Here is a 15,111-nt window from a genome sequence, read left to right on the forward strand (position 1 = left end):
CTTCAGTAGTTGTGGCATGCGGGCTCTAGAGCGCAGGCTCAGTAGTTGTGGTGCACAGGCTTAGTTGCTCCGTGGCATGGGGGATCTTCCCGAACCAGGGCTCGAACCCATGTTCCCTGCATTGGCAGGTGGATTCTTAACCACTGCGCCACCAGGGAAGCCCCAAGGAACTTTTGCCGGGACACAGTCTTCCTCTCAAGAGAGCTGGGCCTCCATGAACAAGTCCGTGATCTCTCTGGTTTCAGCTCCTCGTCTATAAAATAGGGCTGGTCCTCCTTGCTCACTTATATAAGTGTTTGTGGGATTCAGGGTTGTGAAAATTCTACAAAACAGTGCACCTGGGAGGGGTTGCTAAGCTCATCATCATCTGTTTGCGGAACACTTCCGTTTCCGGCTCTGACTTCTCCCATCACACTTGAGCGTCTCCGAGGGCACCGAGTCTGATTCTGCGTCCAGGACCTAGCACAGAGAATTACCTGGGTCAGTGACTGGCTCTCGGACTCAAGCGTCGGTCGCTCTGGTGTTGAATTATAGAATTCTTTGTAAATCAGTGATCAACCCCAGGGTTACCGAGAGAACGAACGGGATCTATCGCATTTAGAAACTATCACTCCACAGTTCGTGTTGCTAGCCCCACATTTTAACATATTCTCACTTTCCTACTTACACTCTGTATTTGTGGGAAGTTCTGTGTGGTTTTTTTTTTTTTTTAACGGTCATTGATTTACACATTTTCTTATCTCTCAATCCCTTTCCTTTGGCTTCTTCACTTTCGTTTGTGATTGGCTGCAAATCATCTTAACATGATTGGCTAGAGCATCTGCCCATTATCTTTCCCTTGATCCGATGGGAGAAATGGGAAGAAAAAAAAGTGTCTTAAACTCCGCTGTTTTATTGGCTCCGCTTAGGGACGTACGGCGAGGACGTGGGCGTCTCAAATTTATGATTGGTTCTTATATCCGTTAGTCACGCTGCAGCGAACCAAATTCTGTGGCCCGTACTACGCCCGATTGGCTGTAGGGGGTGGGGTTTAGGCTGGAAGGGTTTTCATTGGTCCGGAACTGCCCCGCTTGCGGCCCGAGCCCGCCCCCGTTCAGTTGCCGTGGTTGCAGGCCAGGCCCGCCCTCTTGTCCTCTGACAGCGAGGCTTAGAGCGGAGGGAAGCGGGTCGGTCGGTCCGTCAAGCGCGAGGCTCCCGCGGCCAGGCCAGCACGGAGCCGTTGCCATGGCAGCTGCCGCCGGGGGCGCGGACGAAGAGTCGCGCTCTGGCCGCTCGAGCTCGGATGGCGAGTGCGCGGTGGCGCCAGAGCCGCTGACGGGCCCCGAGGGCCTCTTCTCTTTCGCCGACTTCGGGTCTGCCCTGGGCGGCGGCGCGGGGCTCCCGGGCCGGGCGGCCGGCGGGGCCCAGTCCCCGCTACGCTACCTTCACGTCCTGTGGCAGCAGGACGCGGAGCCCCGCGATGAGCTGCTCTGTAAGATCCCCTCCGGCCGGCTGAGGCGCGCCGCCAGGCCCCACCGCCGGCTCGGGCCCACGGGCAAGGAGGTGCACGGTGAGGAGCGCGGCGGGAGGCGGGGCTGGCCCTCGGCTGAGAATCGGGCCCTGATTTCCCCAGCCCGTTCAGGATGGTGTCCTCTGACGTCTGAGCTACGGACCTGGAGCGACCCCTGAGGCCACTTTCAGTACCAATAGTAGTATTATAGCTGCTAAGGACCATGAGTGTAAAAAAAGTAGTCTTCCTGCTCAGAACCAGTCCCGGTGGCTTTTCATGTTTGGTAGTTCCTGAATAGAAACTTTTCCTGACTCCAGGTGTTTATTTGTAGATAATAAATGGGATACTGGAGAATATTTTCATATCAGAGCCAAGTCCTACCAACTTATTTCTTTAAATGCACAGACCTGGATTGGACTTTTCTATCTCATTTAGGTCTTAGGCAAACTATAGAACCTTTCAGCTTTAGTTTTCTCATCTGCAGAATGGGTATGGTATGTTTTACAGGGATGTTGCCAGAGTTATTAAGTAAGGTAAGGAATATCTAGTTATTATTCTGCCTTTGTTGTGTGCCAAAAACACTGTTGGGTGGTTTGTGATCATTTCTGATCCTCGTAATAACTCACTGGGATCCAGATACTGTTCCCATTTTACTGAAGGTGAAACTGAGGTTCAGAGAAATTGTCTTGCTCCAAGTCACATAGCTAGAAATTGGCTATGCTGGTATTAGAACTCCTGCTCTGGTACTTCTACCATATTGTCTTTTTCATTTTATGGATGCCATGGAAACCAACACCCTGAAAGTTTTAAGAATGGGGACTTTTAGGGTCCCTTTAATACCTACTCATATCTTAGTGGTGTTATGAAGATTAAATGAAAATTTGAAAGTGCTGTATGAATGTAAGGAATTGTTATATATATGAATTGCAATTTTTGTCCATTTCTCTGATGATAAAGGCATTGCTTTCTATTAGCCTCTAATACACAGGTAGTGTCATTGTGGAGAAAAAAGTTTCTGCATAGGAATCATCAAATTTAAGTAAGTCATTTGGTAGTGGTCTGTTTTGAAGGAGGATATAAGATTATCTGTGTAACCAGCTCACAGAGCGCTTCCGTGTAAATCATCTCATTTGGTCTTTGCAACAACTCAGGCCTGTCAGGAAAGAGCTCAACCTTGTTTTGCAGGTGATAGACCTGAGGCCCAGGGGGTTAACTAACTTGTTCACGGTCACCCAGCTCCGACAAGTGGCAGAGCCAAGATCTGGCTCCAAAGGCCTTGGAGGATTTGCTACAAAATGTGGCTTTTGCACTAGCTGTGTCACATTTCAGGTTTCTCCTGGTTCCCAGGGTAGTGTCACTTGTATCCTGGCCCCTTTCTGTCTCTTTAGATGCTATTGTGGCTGAATGGTGGATAGCTAGGAAGCCATCACTTTTTGCTTCATCATGGCTGTTGCTGGTTTGTTTTTTTTTTTTAACTGGCACTCTTACTGTCTTCACAGCTCTGAAGAGGCTGAGGGACTCAGCCAATGCCAACGATGTGGAAACAGGTGAGTGTGCAGAGTGAGTCCAGCTCCCTGGTTTGGTCGGGGAAGGAAAAATCCAGGTAACCAATATCTGGGAAGACAGTGCTTGAATTCTGCTGGCTCACCTCTGGGACCAGGCTCGCTGTACTTATTGTATAACTGCAGTCATCTTGCAGATGACAAGTCTGGCTCAGATGCTCACTTTTCCCATGCTTCCCTGTCACCCTGTACTTCCTGATGTCATAGCGTTTATCACCCTGTGGGCTCCATGGTGGTGGGGACCATGTCTGCTTTTGTATCCCTGGCACCCAGCCGCAGAGTAGGAGCTTTTTGGAACTTGTGGTTAATGGGAATGAATAGTCAGTTTGAAGTGCCAGGAGAGCCACCACCTTCAACTGCTCCCTGAGGCCTTGTGGTAGTTGGGTCAGTGGTTCTCAGACTTTAGTTGACAGAACATCTGAAAGGCATGGGAGGGGCTCCTAGCAGGACACCACTCTGTTTTTTGTTGTTGCTCTTCACCATTTGCTAGCTGACAGGGCAGTAGCAGCATCAAAGCTACCAGACAAGTTATAGGAAAAAAATTTTAATTGTATCCACTGACTTAATTCTTTCCATGAATCGGGGAAAGGTAGTATATTGGTTTTCTTTGGCTGCTGTAACAAATTACCACAAAGATAATGTTGTAAAACAACACAAGTTTATCATCAGACAGTTCTGTAGGTCGGAAGTCTAACAGGCTGAAATCAAAGTGTCCGCAGGGCTGTATTTCTTTCTGGAGGCTCAAGGGAGAATCTGTTTCCCTGCCTTTTCCACCTTCTGAGGCCGCCCGCATTCCTTGGCTCGTAGTCTTCTACCTTCATCTTCAAAGTCAGCCGAGGGATAGGAGAGCCTGTTTATAACAGGCGTGTAGAGAAGGTCGTTCCCCTCAGGGAGCTGGGCGTTAAAACCCAGGCCTTGAGTGGGTCCCTTATCCCTGGCAGAGCAGAGTGAGCAGGCCTGGAAACTTGAGGGGTTTTCAATGCTCTCCACTTTTATCACTTTTCCATGAACTTTAATATTGTGGAATATTTGGGTAGCAACCTGTATAGCTTTTCAAGGAAAAATGATGTGTTCTCTTTTTAATATCTCGAGTGTGTGGCCAGAGAATATTTTAATTATACTTCGGTTTCACAGAAAGTCTAGTTTATCTTTTTTTTTTTAATGGGTTTATTTTCTTTTATTTTCTCTCTCATTTATTTACTTAAAGATTAATTAATTATTTTTTGTTTTTTTGGCTGCGTTGGGTCTTAGTTGAGGCATGCGGGATCTTTTGTTGCAACGCGTGGGCTTCTCTCTAGTTGCGACGTGTGGGTTTTCTCTTCTCTAGTCGTGGCACGCAGGCTCCAGGGCACGTGGGCTCTGTAGTTGTGGCGCATGGGTTCCAGAGCACATGGGCTCTGTAGGTTGCGGCACATGGGCTCTGTAGGTTGCGGCATGCAGGCTCTCTAGTTGAGGTGTGTGAGCTCAGTAGTTGTGGTGCTCGGGTTAGTTGCCCCGTGGCATGTGGGATCTTAGTTCGCTGACCAGGGATCGAACCCACGTACCCTGCATCGGAAGGCAGATTCTACCACTGGACCACCAGGGAAGTCCCTTTATTTATTTTTTAATTTAATTAAATTAATTAATTTATTTATTTGGCTGCATCGGGTCTTGGTTGTGGCATGCGGGGTCTTTTCATTGTGGCACACAGACTTCTCTAGTTGTGGCGCACGGGCTCTAGAGCACCAGGCTCAGTAGTTGCAGCATGTGGGCTTAGTTGCCCCGTGGCATGTGGGATCGAACCTGCATCCCCTGCATTGGAAGGCAGATTCTTAACCACTGGACCACCAGGGAAGTCCCTCTTTTTTAAATTGAAGTATAGTTGATGTACAATATTATATAAGTTACAAGTGTACAGTATAGAGATTCACAGTTTTTACAGGTTATACTCCATTTATACTTATTATAAAATACTGGCTATATTCTAGTTTATCCTTTCTTTTTTTTTTTTAATTTATTTTTGGCTGCGTTGGGTTTTCGTTGCTGTGCACGGGCTTTCTCTAGCTGTGGTGAGCAGGGGTTACTCTTCGTTGTGGTGCGAGGGCTTCTCATTGTGGTGGCTTCTCTTTGTTGCACAGCACGGGCCCTAGGCATGTGGGCTTCAGTAGTTGTGGCACGTGGGCTCAGTAGTTGTGGCTCGTGGGCTCTGGAGCGCAGGCTCAGTAGTTGTGGCGCACGGGCTTATTTGCTCCGCGGCATGTGGGATCTTCCTGGTCCAGGGCTTGAACCCGTGTCCCCTGCATTGGCAGGCGGATTCTTAACCATTGCCCGACCAGGGAAGTCCCACGTCTAGTTTATCTTGATCAGGTGTCCACATGGTGGTTTTATTATTTTGGTGGAAATGCTGTAATTTTCCATTCAGAGTCTGTGACACACCCATCTTCAAATCTAAGTGGCTCTTAGATTTACCAGGCTCTTGCAGGACTCTGACAGCGAAACTGGCTGTAGATTAGCCTCTTCATTCCTTTTCCTGTATGGTTAGCATTTTGTTTAATCTTTCTCTGCATGTTTGTTGGTTTTTTTGGTATAGGTTAGCAATTATAGTGGATGTAAAATTTATACCCTGCTATTGTTAAGTCATAAGTGCCTTTCTGTGAATTCATAATCATTTAAAAGATTTTAAATGTGAAAATAATACGTGCATTTAAAATGTTTTGAAAATTAGAAAAATCTTCATGAAAAATATCCTTAATGTCAGCAAAGGAATCTCTGTTAATATTTTGGTGAATATCCTTCCTGTCCTTTTTCCTATGCAGAGGAATTTTCTTGAAGGGCTTGCAAACTGTGCTGTATACACAATTTTGTAGCCCGCATAATGTTTAGTGTATCATAAACATTTTTCATAGTCTTCATAACCATTTGTTTTTTCAAAACGGAAGCGTTATTTTTTCCTATTTATAGAATGAATATGTAGCTGTACAATTTTTTTGAAGCTTATAAAGTAAAAAGTAGAAATCACCTTGTAATTCCGTTCCTCAGTTATAACCACAATTTGTAATGGATGCACATGATGCCTTCAGAGGGACAAAGCAAGAGTTATTTAGTCAGTCACATGTTTGCACACTGGTTTTTCATTTTTAAGATAATTTCCCAGGAATGGGGTTGTTACATCAAAGGATACGCACATCTTGATGGTTTCTGATAGACGTTGCTAAAGTGCTTTCCATAAAGACTGTAGCTGCACAAATCACAAAAACGGAACTGACTATTTTAGCTTTGCTTTATCTCTTGGATACTGGCTCTCTTTTGGTGAAGATACTGATGAACACGGAGGTGACTGGAAGCTCTTCCTTCTCCTACACTCTCATAAACCTTTCCCACCACCTTCATTCGTTCATTTATTCAGTCAGTCAGCAACATTCGTGGAGCAGGACAAGTCATATCTTGGTCCAAGATATTAAGAAACAAAACAAAAAACCTACAGAATAGTTGGAGAAGAAGAGTATAAAGCAACACCACTTCTAAAAAAAAAAAAAAAAAAAAAAACCGAGGAAACTGAAGTCCTATATTTAGTTGGAGAGGTGTAAGTTCTCGAGCCAGAGAAACCTGAGTTCCTATCCCAGCTTGGCCTCCTGTTGGCTTGGGCTGGAGTCTGTCTCCTGATCTGTACCACGGACGTGATACTGTGCTGAGTGGTTGAGGGGTTTGGCAGTCAGGTACCTGATGCCTGGCTGGTGCTCTGTCTACAGTCGTAGTTACTGTAAAAGAGCACAGCATGTTAATATGAGAGCAGCAGGATGAACAGGGCATTGTGGGGATGCAGGAGAGGGGGCAGCTCACTCAGCTTGAGGAGACGAGAGAGATTCACAAGGCAGGAGATGATCTGGATTTCATTTGGAAGGACTCAAGTCCTTGAGAGGTTTGCTGGGGGATTACTAGAGCATTTTGTTTCTTGCTCTAAATGATGTTTGGCAGCAATTTCTGCCTTTCAGTTGACGTGGACATGTAATACATAATGCCTCACATTTTATAATGGCTCTGTACTTTTCCAGGAAGGAATTTCTTACCCATTATTCTCATTACAGCAGCTCTGGAGGTTAGCAGGGCAGAGATTCCTCCCATTTGCTGGTGAATGGGGGCCCAAATCTAGGCCTTCCCACTGCCGCATGCTGTTGGCAATGAACTCCTTTCCTTTTTGCATAGTTTAGCCTGGGACTTGGTCTGTGTGGCAGAGCCTGTGCTCTGTCCACTCTAAAGGGCTGCCTCCTGGGAGCAAAGTAAGAATCAGCCCACAGCTAGCTCGGCTATGTCCAGCTGGAATGGATGTGTAGCCAGATGCAGTTAGAGGGGCGGGGCCAGAGTCTATGCTGGGGATTTCCATGACTCCCAAATTTCTGACCCTGAGGGCCGAGATTCTTCTGTGATGTTTTATCCCTAGACACGTAGTTTGAGCACCCAGAATACGGGCCCTCAGTTGTGCCCTCAGGAGAACAAGTCCCTTGTCATGGCAGTCCCCATGGGGCCAGCATCTAGGAGGGACTAGCTCTCCCAAACATTGTCAATGCCTTGCCTGGAAGGGCCCCTGAGCATCCCTGTCCATCCCCGGGGGCTGCAGCCTGGCTAACACTGCCACTCTCTCCACTTGCTCCCTCGGTCTCGGTGGTGTCAGTGCAGCAGCTGCTGGAAGATGGCGCGGATCCCTGTGCAGCCGACGACAAGGGCCGCACAGCCCTACACTTTGCCTCCTGCAACGGCAATGACCAGATTGGTGAGTCCTGGGGAGGGGGAGGGAGGGAGGCTGGGCGAGTAGCATCACTCCAGAGGTGCTGGGGGAGGATCTGCTGTCTCCTCAGCCGGGTGCTGGATAGGAAGACCCGGCCCCTCTCACTCCTTTAGCCTGTGGAACTGGCACTGCCAGACCGGGGCAGGGGTCCACCTGGGGAAAGAATATGATTGCCTCTGAGGTCGGACCAGTCCTTCAAGACGTTCAGGCAACATTTACTCAGTGCTAAGGGCAGCAGTGGGACAGCCCCCCCTTTCTTATAAGTTTGTTTTGGATGTGGTATAACTTATGAACAGTGAGCTTTCTGTGTGTATACACTGCTGTAACCACCTCCTGGATCAAAATAGAGAACATTTTCAGCGCCCAGCAGCCTGCCTCATGCCCCTTCCAGTCCTCACCCCCGCGTGGACCTTGATCGCCGTAGATTAGTTTCGCCTGTTTTTCAATTTCACACAAATGGAAGCACAGAGTATGCACTCTTTTGTATCTTGAATTCTTTCACTCAAAATTATATCCTTGAGGGACTTCCCTGGTGGTCCAGTGGTTAAGGCTCTGCGCTTCCAATGCATGGGGGAGGGTTCTATCCCTAGTCGGGGACCTAAGAAAAAAAAAAAGGAATTATGTTCTTGAGACTCATCCCTGAAGGTTGTGAGTAACGGTAGTTCTTTGCTCTCATTGCTGGCTGGTGTTTCATCATGTGACGGGCCACAGTTCACCCATTCTACTATTGATGGGCATTTGTGTTTTTTCCAGGTCTGGACTATTAGGAGCAAAGCTGCTAGGAACATTTTTGTACATGTGACTTGATGGATATAAACACTTATCTGTGTTAGAATTGTTGGGTCACTGGGGTACACACATGTTTAGCTAGTGTGTACTACCGAACTTTTCCCAATGATGGTTCTACCAATATACACTCCCACCAGCACTGTAAGAGAGTTCCACATTTTCCCACATCCTTGGCAATGCTTGGTATTATCTCTTTTAAATTTTAGCCCTTCTAGTATAGTGGTATCTCCTTGTGGTTTAATTTGCATTTCTCTGATGGTCAGTAATGTTGAGCACATCTTCAGGTATTTATTGGCCATTTTTGTATCCTCTTTTGTGAAGTATCTGTTCAAGTCTCTTGTCCATTTTTTTTAACAAGTTGCCTATCTTTTTCTTATTGATTTGTAGAAATTCTTTATATATTCTGGATATAAATCATTTATTAAATATAAATGACTTTTTCTCAGCTTGCCTGTTTGTTCTCTGAATGTTCTCATTTGATGAACACAAGTTCTTAATTTTAATTTTATTTTTATTTATTTATTTATTTATATTTGGCTGCGTTGGGTCTTCATTGCTGCGTGCGGGCTTTCTCTAGTTGTGGTGAGCAGAGGCTACTCTTTGTTGCTGTGTGCAGGCTTCTCATTGCGGTGGTTTCTCTTGTTGCGGAGCACAGGCTCTAGGAGCGCGGGCTTCAGCAGTAGTGGCTCGCAGGCTCAGTAGTTGTGATGCACGGGCTTAGTTGCTCCACGGCATGTGGAATCTTCTGGACCAGGGATCGAACCCATGTGCCCTGCATTGGCAGACGGATTCTTATCCACTGCGCCACCAGGAAAGTCCCACAAGTTCTTAATTTTTTTTTTTTTTTTTTTACAAGTTCTTAATTTTAATGATTCCAATTTATCAATCTTTTCTTTTTTATGGTTAGTATTTTTGTGACCTGTTTAGGAAATCTTTGCCTATCCCAAGGTTATGAAGATATTCTCCTGTTCTCTTCTACAGGCCTGACTGATATAGCTTTCACATTTAGGTCCATGGTCCCTCTTGAATTAGTTTCTGTATATGTTGTGAGGCTCAGATTGGCCTCCTCGTATGAGTTAGTCTGCCTGCACATCCAGCTGGGTAATTGGTGAGCCCTGGTGATACCACAGCCCACCCCTGATGTGACCTAGAGACTCGTAAGGAGGGGGTGCTCAGCATCTTCTATTGGCCTAATTCCCACTATGGTGCTTGGCTGTGGAAGGGGCAGAAAATGCCCTTGAGAGCCTTCACTAGCAGCCACTGATGTTGGAAGAACTTTCTTTAACCCCTAAAGTCTCAGTCCTGTAATACCTGCATAGGCCAGGGGGCCCTCCCAGAATCCTCAGTTCCTGGCCCTAGAGTCCTGCACATGAGCTTAGGGGCGAATGAGCCAGTGAGTGAGTGAATGAAACAGCATGGGGGACTGTGTCAGCTTTCAGTGTTCCCCACTTTGAGTGAGCCTCTTTAGCTAGGTTACGGGTGGGGGTTAGGGTGCTGCTCATAGAAGCCCCCAACAGCTCCTCTTGGGTTTTCCTGTTTCCAGTGCAGCTGCTTCTGGACCATGGAGCCGACCCCAATCAGCGAGATGGGCTGGGGAACACGCCACTGCACCTGGGTCAGTGCCTGGCAAGCTGCCAAGACACCCTTCTCTGCAGCACAGACAGGCTCCTCTGATGGAGAGCCTGGGGTCCTGCAGGCTCCAGCAGGCTCTGTTATCATCTGGGGGGAGCCTGAGCCCCCAGGGCCACACTCCCCTTGGGCTGTGTCCCATGGCTGTCCCCATCCATCACTAGTTGGCTGTGCCCTGAGCAGAGCTGATTTCACAACCTGAACTGACTCAGCAGCAGCTCTGTTAGGGGAGGTTCCCGCCTTGCGGCTGACTCACACTGTGGCTCACAGTGAGGCAGGTCCCGTCTCCAAACCTCAGTTTCCCCAGCTGTACAGGGAGGGAGTCGGATTTGATCACTGAGTCCCTCCCAGTTGCTGCCTTGGTGATGCCTTCTCAGGGGGCGTGACCTGGCATCGGGACCCTCCGAGACACAGTCCTGCTCCCTCTGGTGGGCACCCAGGCCGAGCCCCAGTGGTCCTGGACTCTCAGTCCCTGTTCTTCTCCCTCAGCGGCCTGCACCAACCACGTCCCTGTCATCACCACACTGCTGCGAGGAGGTGAGTGGTCCCCTCCCCTTCTCCCTCCTCTCTCCCCCTCACCCCCAGCATGCTCACCTCTGCCTGCTCCCATAGGGGCCCGGGTAGATGCCCTGGACCGGGCGGGCCGCACGCCCCTGCACCTGGCCAAGTCGAAGCTCAACATCCTGCAGGAAGGCCACTCCCAGTGCCTGGAGGCCGTGCGGCTGGAGGTAAAGCAGGTGAGCGCCCCCCTCAGCTGAGCCTGCGGCCCTGAGCAAACCCTGGGCAGGTGCTGCCCGAACCACAGACACGTCCGCCTCCGGCACCAGGGCTCCTGGGTGGCTTCACGCGGACACCAGCTGGCACCTGTTCCACTGTGCCCCTCGGCAGCAGCATCAGGCCGCTCTGTGCCTCCCAGCACACCCTCAGCCCACCCTCTGCTTTCAGATCATCCAGATGCTGAGGGAGTACCTGGAGCGCCTGGGGCGGCACGAGCAGCGGGCGCGGCTGGATGACCTCTGCACCCGCCTCCAGATGACAAGCACCAAAGAGCAGGTGAGCCGCAGCTGCAGGGCCAGACCCAGGCCCTGGCCGGAGCCTCAGGGCCAGCCCGCCCCTGCTCTGACGCAGGAGAGAGAGGCGTGGCTGCGGGCCTGTCGCCCACTGTGGACCTCAGAGCCTCTGTCCGCTTCCTTAGAAGCTGCCCTGGCGCTTCTCTCTGGGGCGGTCTGAGACCACCTGGCAGCAAGGATTCAGCCTCGGACAGCTGCTCCCTAGTCACGGTGAAGCCACCACGTGCCCTGCGGGGAGAGACAGTGTCTGCCCTCCATGCCTGTGGTGCTGCTGGGGGAACCCGGGGGCACCCCATAACAGAGCCTCGGTTTCATCCCGCAGGTGGATGAAGTGACCGACCTGCTGGCCAGCTTCACCTCCCTCAGCTTGCAGATGCAGAGCATGGAGAAGAGGTAGCAAGAGAGGCTCCCCGCCCTCCCGCTCCGCCGCTCTCCCCCGCCCCACTGCCCTCTCATTACAAAGGAAAAGCCCAGTGCCTGGGACGTCGTCTGCCGAGGCCCTCGCCCCCAGCTGCTGCGAGGCAGAGATGCTCTCTCACTGACCTCAGCGCCACTCCCAGCCGCGGTCTCCATCATCCCTGGGGGCCGGGACCACAGCCCACAGCGTCTTCCTTCGGCTCCCACGGCGCCGCAGCCACGCCACACTCAGCTCTGGCCGACGCGCTATCCTAGCAGGCCTCACCCGTCCCATGGCCTCCCTGGCACCCTCGGCAGGCCCCAGACCCTTCTCTGTGTCCCTTTCCAGCCGTGGGCTCGTTGCGGCCAGCAGGATTTGGCTTAGGGCAGGCACCCTCTGGCCTAGGGGGTTCTGGGCTGGCCCCGCACTTCTCACCAGCACTTAGATTTAGGCTTGTCACCGGACTTTCAAGGAGACATGGCAGTGAGTTTCTCTGGTTGGAAGGAGGGGGTTGGTGAAGCCTAGACCTTAGAAATACAAGGTTAGGAAGGGCCCGGCTGAACCCAAAGCAGGTAATCCCCAGCCTTTTTTCTCCCAATCATTGAAACACCAGGAGGGGGTCGCCATTCTGCAGCCTAGTTGTAGTAGGCGGAGGAGTAGCCCCCAGGATGGCCGTGTTCTAATCCCAGGAACCTGCGAACATTACCTTATATGACAAAAGGGACTTCGCAGATGTTATTAAGTTAAGGGTCTTTAGACAAGGCAACTGTCCTGGATTATCCAGGCGGGCCTGATATAATCACATGGATCCTTATTAGAGGGAAGCAGGAGCTCAGAGAGGAAGCAGGAGATGTGGTGACGGAAGCAAGAAATCGGAGTAACTCGAGGAAGGGGTCGCAAGCCAAGGAATGCAGGCGGCCTCCAGAAGCTGGAAAAGGCAAGGAAATGGATTCTCCCTTCAGAACTTCCGGAAGGGACCAGCCTGCTGACACCTTGACTTTAGCCCAGAGAGATTTCAGATTCTGACTGCCAGAACCATAAGAGAATAAATTTGTGTTGTTTGAAGGCCCAAAAACTCACTGCAAAGAAGCCCCCCCCGCCACACACACCCCCACACCCCTCCCCCCCCCCCCACTGCCACTTCTGCCCCTACAGGAGCAGGCAGACATTATTCCCCTTGGGGCTTGAACACGCCGAAGGCGGCGCCCCCTCCTGGCAGGGATCCGCCACAACAGAAAGCCTGAAGGGAGGGCCTGCTGGGCCCAGCCCTCTCCCAGGAAGCATTCGACTGCAGAGTAAAGACAGACTTTTTCCAGATTGACAATCCCTGCCTGCTCTGGCTCTGCCCCACCTTCCCTCTCACCCAGTTGGAATCCTGGCTGCTTTTCAGAGGAGGGGAGCTTGTCTCCCAAATCCCAGCTTGATCAGACCTGAACTGAACTCATGGGACCCAGCTGTTCCCCAGACCCTAAGGAAAAAAAGGGTCTCTCTGTGGGGCTGAGATACAGGCCCGGGGCTGCCTCCAGGACCCTGGGAGAGGGGAGGCTGCAAGCCCCGCCAGGTCACCAGGGTTGGGGAAGGTACCCTCCCCAAGACTGGGGAGAGAGGAGGGCAGAGGAAGCAGTAAAGTGTCTGTGCAACTCAAGCTGCTGCTGCTGTGAGTGAGGTGGCTGCTGGCTGGCCGTGTGCCAGAGTAAGGTGAGGAGCGACCTGTGAGTGGGACCGGCGGGTGGGCGGGTTGGCCTTTCTCCCTTCCTGCCTGTCCACGTGATTAACTCCCTTAGGTGAGCCTGCCCACTCAGGCCCAGGGGGCACATTAGAGCTTGCCCTCCTCTGGGGGCTCTGCTGGGGCCTGTGCCTGGACACAGCCCCGCTTTGCCCCTGGCCCCAGGGGTGGGGCTGAGCAGGGAAGAGCCCGGGGCAGAGGAGAAGCAGGATGGGAGGGAAGGGACCTCAAACTCAGTGAGCTTGCTTCTCTGGGCCTCCCCCCAGCACACCTCCGGGGCTGATCACCCTGGAGAGCGTTGAGGCAAGGTTTCTCAACTTCAGGTCTAAGGGGTTAAAATTAGTGGGCCATTAGAGAGGTATGAACCCCCTGAAACGATGCAAGATTTTGTGTGGAGAGTATGCATGTACTGATAAAAGGGTCTATAGCTTTTATTCTAAGCAGGGTCCACACTCAGAAGAGGTTAGAATCTCTTGCTGCAGAACTTTGGGAGCAGATAGGTGAGAGGCCTGCCCAGGGCATCCTGGGGACTGCCTGGGCACTTCTGGGACCCGTTATCCCCTAGGGCAGCCTGCTTTCTATTGACAGAGCTGAGGAGGTGGGGCGTGCTGAGACTTTGTGAAATTGCCCTGAGATGACTGCGCATTTCTAAGATAACTAACCTGCCTCGGAGACTCTCGGGCTAACCCCCAACGAGTCCTTGGCCTGGACCAAGCCATCGCCACCTGGCAAGTGGGGCGCCTCCCTGCAGCATCCTCCATCCCTGTGGTGCCCCGCGCACCCATCCCTGGCCCTGTAGCCATGTAACTAGGAGAATGACCACTGGGGCAAGCGAGGGGGCCATCGTGCACCCCACCCTGGCTGTACAGACAGTGAACAAAAGGCTTGACAGGTGAAGGTGGCTTATGGGCCAGCCATCAGACACTTGCCAGACAGCCGGGCAGCTAGCCAATCTGCCTCGATCCTTTTCCGGCCAAGATTTTTCCTGCAATCCCAAATCTCTCTGAAGATCCAGCCAGTTAAAGTCAGCTTCAGACATTAGGGTGAGTCAGAAAACACACAAGTTGGCCCTGAGCAGACTGGGCTGGGCAGGGCAGGATGGAGAACTGGACAGAGGCTGCCCACACAGGAGTTAGCTCTGTTACTAGCTGCTCTGGGAGCTACCGAGTTGGTGGGGGGAGCAGGGAGGGGGCCGGGGGGTTGGGGGGGCTGTAAGAAGAAATCCTGTTTGCTGATTTCACCGGCTGGGTAGGGTCCTTTGCTTTATACCTCCCATTTCATTCATGTTGGAAATACCTATCAAGCACTTGCCATGTGCTCGGCAATGTTCCAGGTAGGAATACAACAGGGAACAAAAAAAGCAAAAGAAAATTCCTGCCTTTGCCCATGGCAGACGGTGGTAATGCTTGGGGAATATTCACAACTTCTCCCAACCATGCTGTGAGATAACTGGCCTTGCTGGTGCTTTGGATGGGTGAGAAAATGCAGGTTTGCAGGGTGACCCAACCAGGCAGCTGGGCTGGACCCTGGACCCACCCCCAAAGCTCGTGCTGTTTCCACCACGCCTGAAATTAGAGCTTTCTCAGAAGCAGAGTTTCCTAAAACTGAGGGCGACAACATTTGTTGAGCTCCTACTGTGTGCCAGCAGGCCCTTTACACAAGCCCTTTGATTTAGTGTTTGTTTGCA

General features: G+C 51.0%; 1 protein-coding gene across 4 annotated transcripts; it reads left to right on the plus strand.

The window, feature by feature from the left end:
• The first annotated feature begins 1,138 nt into the window (after positions 1-1,138).
• ANKRD54 (ankyrin repeat domain 54) lies at positions 1,139-13,351 on the plus strand. Of its 4 annotated transcripts, none has more exons than XM_061204477.1 (8): positions 1,139-1,549; positions 2,989-3,036; positions 7,700-7,798; positions 10,146-10,217; positions 10,721-10,768; positions 10,844-10,968; positions 11,177-11,284; positions 11,624-13,351. In XM_061204477.1, exons 1-8 carry the CDS (start codon positions 1,225-1,227, stop codon positions 11,696-11,698), a joined length of 900 nt encoding a protein of 299 aa, XP_061060460.1. In that variant the 5' UTR covers positions 1,139-1,224; the 3' UTR covers positions 11,699-13,351. The 4 variants fall into 4 exon arrangements, with proteins under 4 accessions (XP_061060460.1, XP_061060462.1, XP_061060461.1 ...); XM_061204479.1 differs by having other exon boundaries at positions 10,151-10,217; positions 11,624-11,710; XM_061204480.1 differs by having other exon boundaries at positions 1,461-1,549; positions 7,705-7,798.
• Positions 13,352-15,111: the final 1,760 nt, after the last annotated feature.

The sequence above is a fragment of the Eubalaena glacialis genome, chromosome 11 (assembly GCF_028564815.1).
Source record: "Eubalaena glacialis isolate mEubGla1 chromosome 11, mEubGla1.1.hap2.+ XY, whole genome shotgun sequence".
NCBI classification, from domain to species: Eukaryota; Metazoa; Chordata; class Mammalia; order Artiodactyla; family Balaenidae; genus Eubalaena; species Eubalaena glacialis.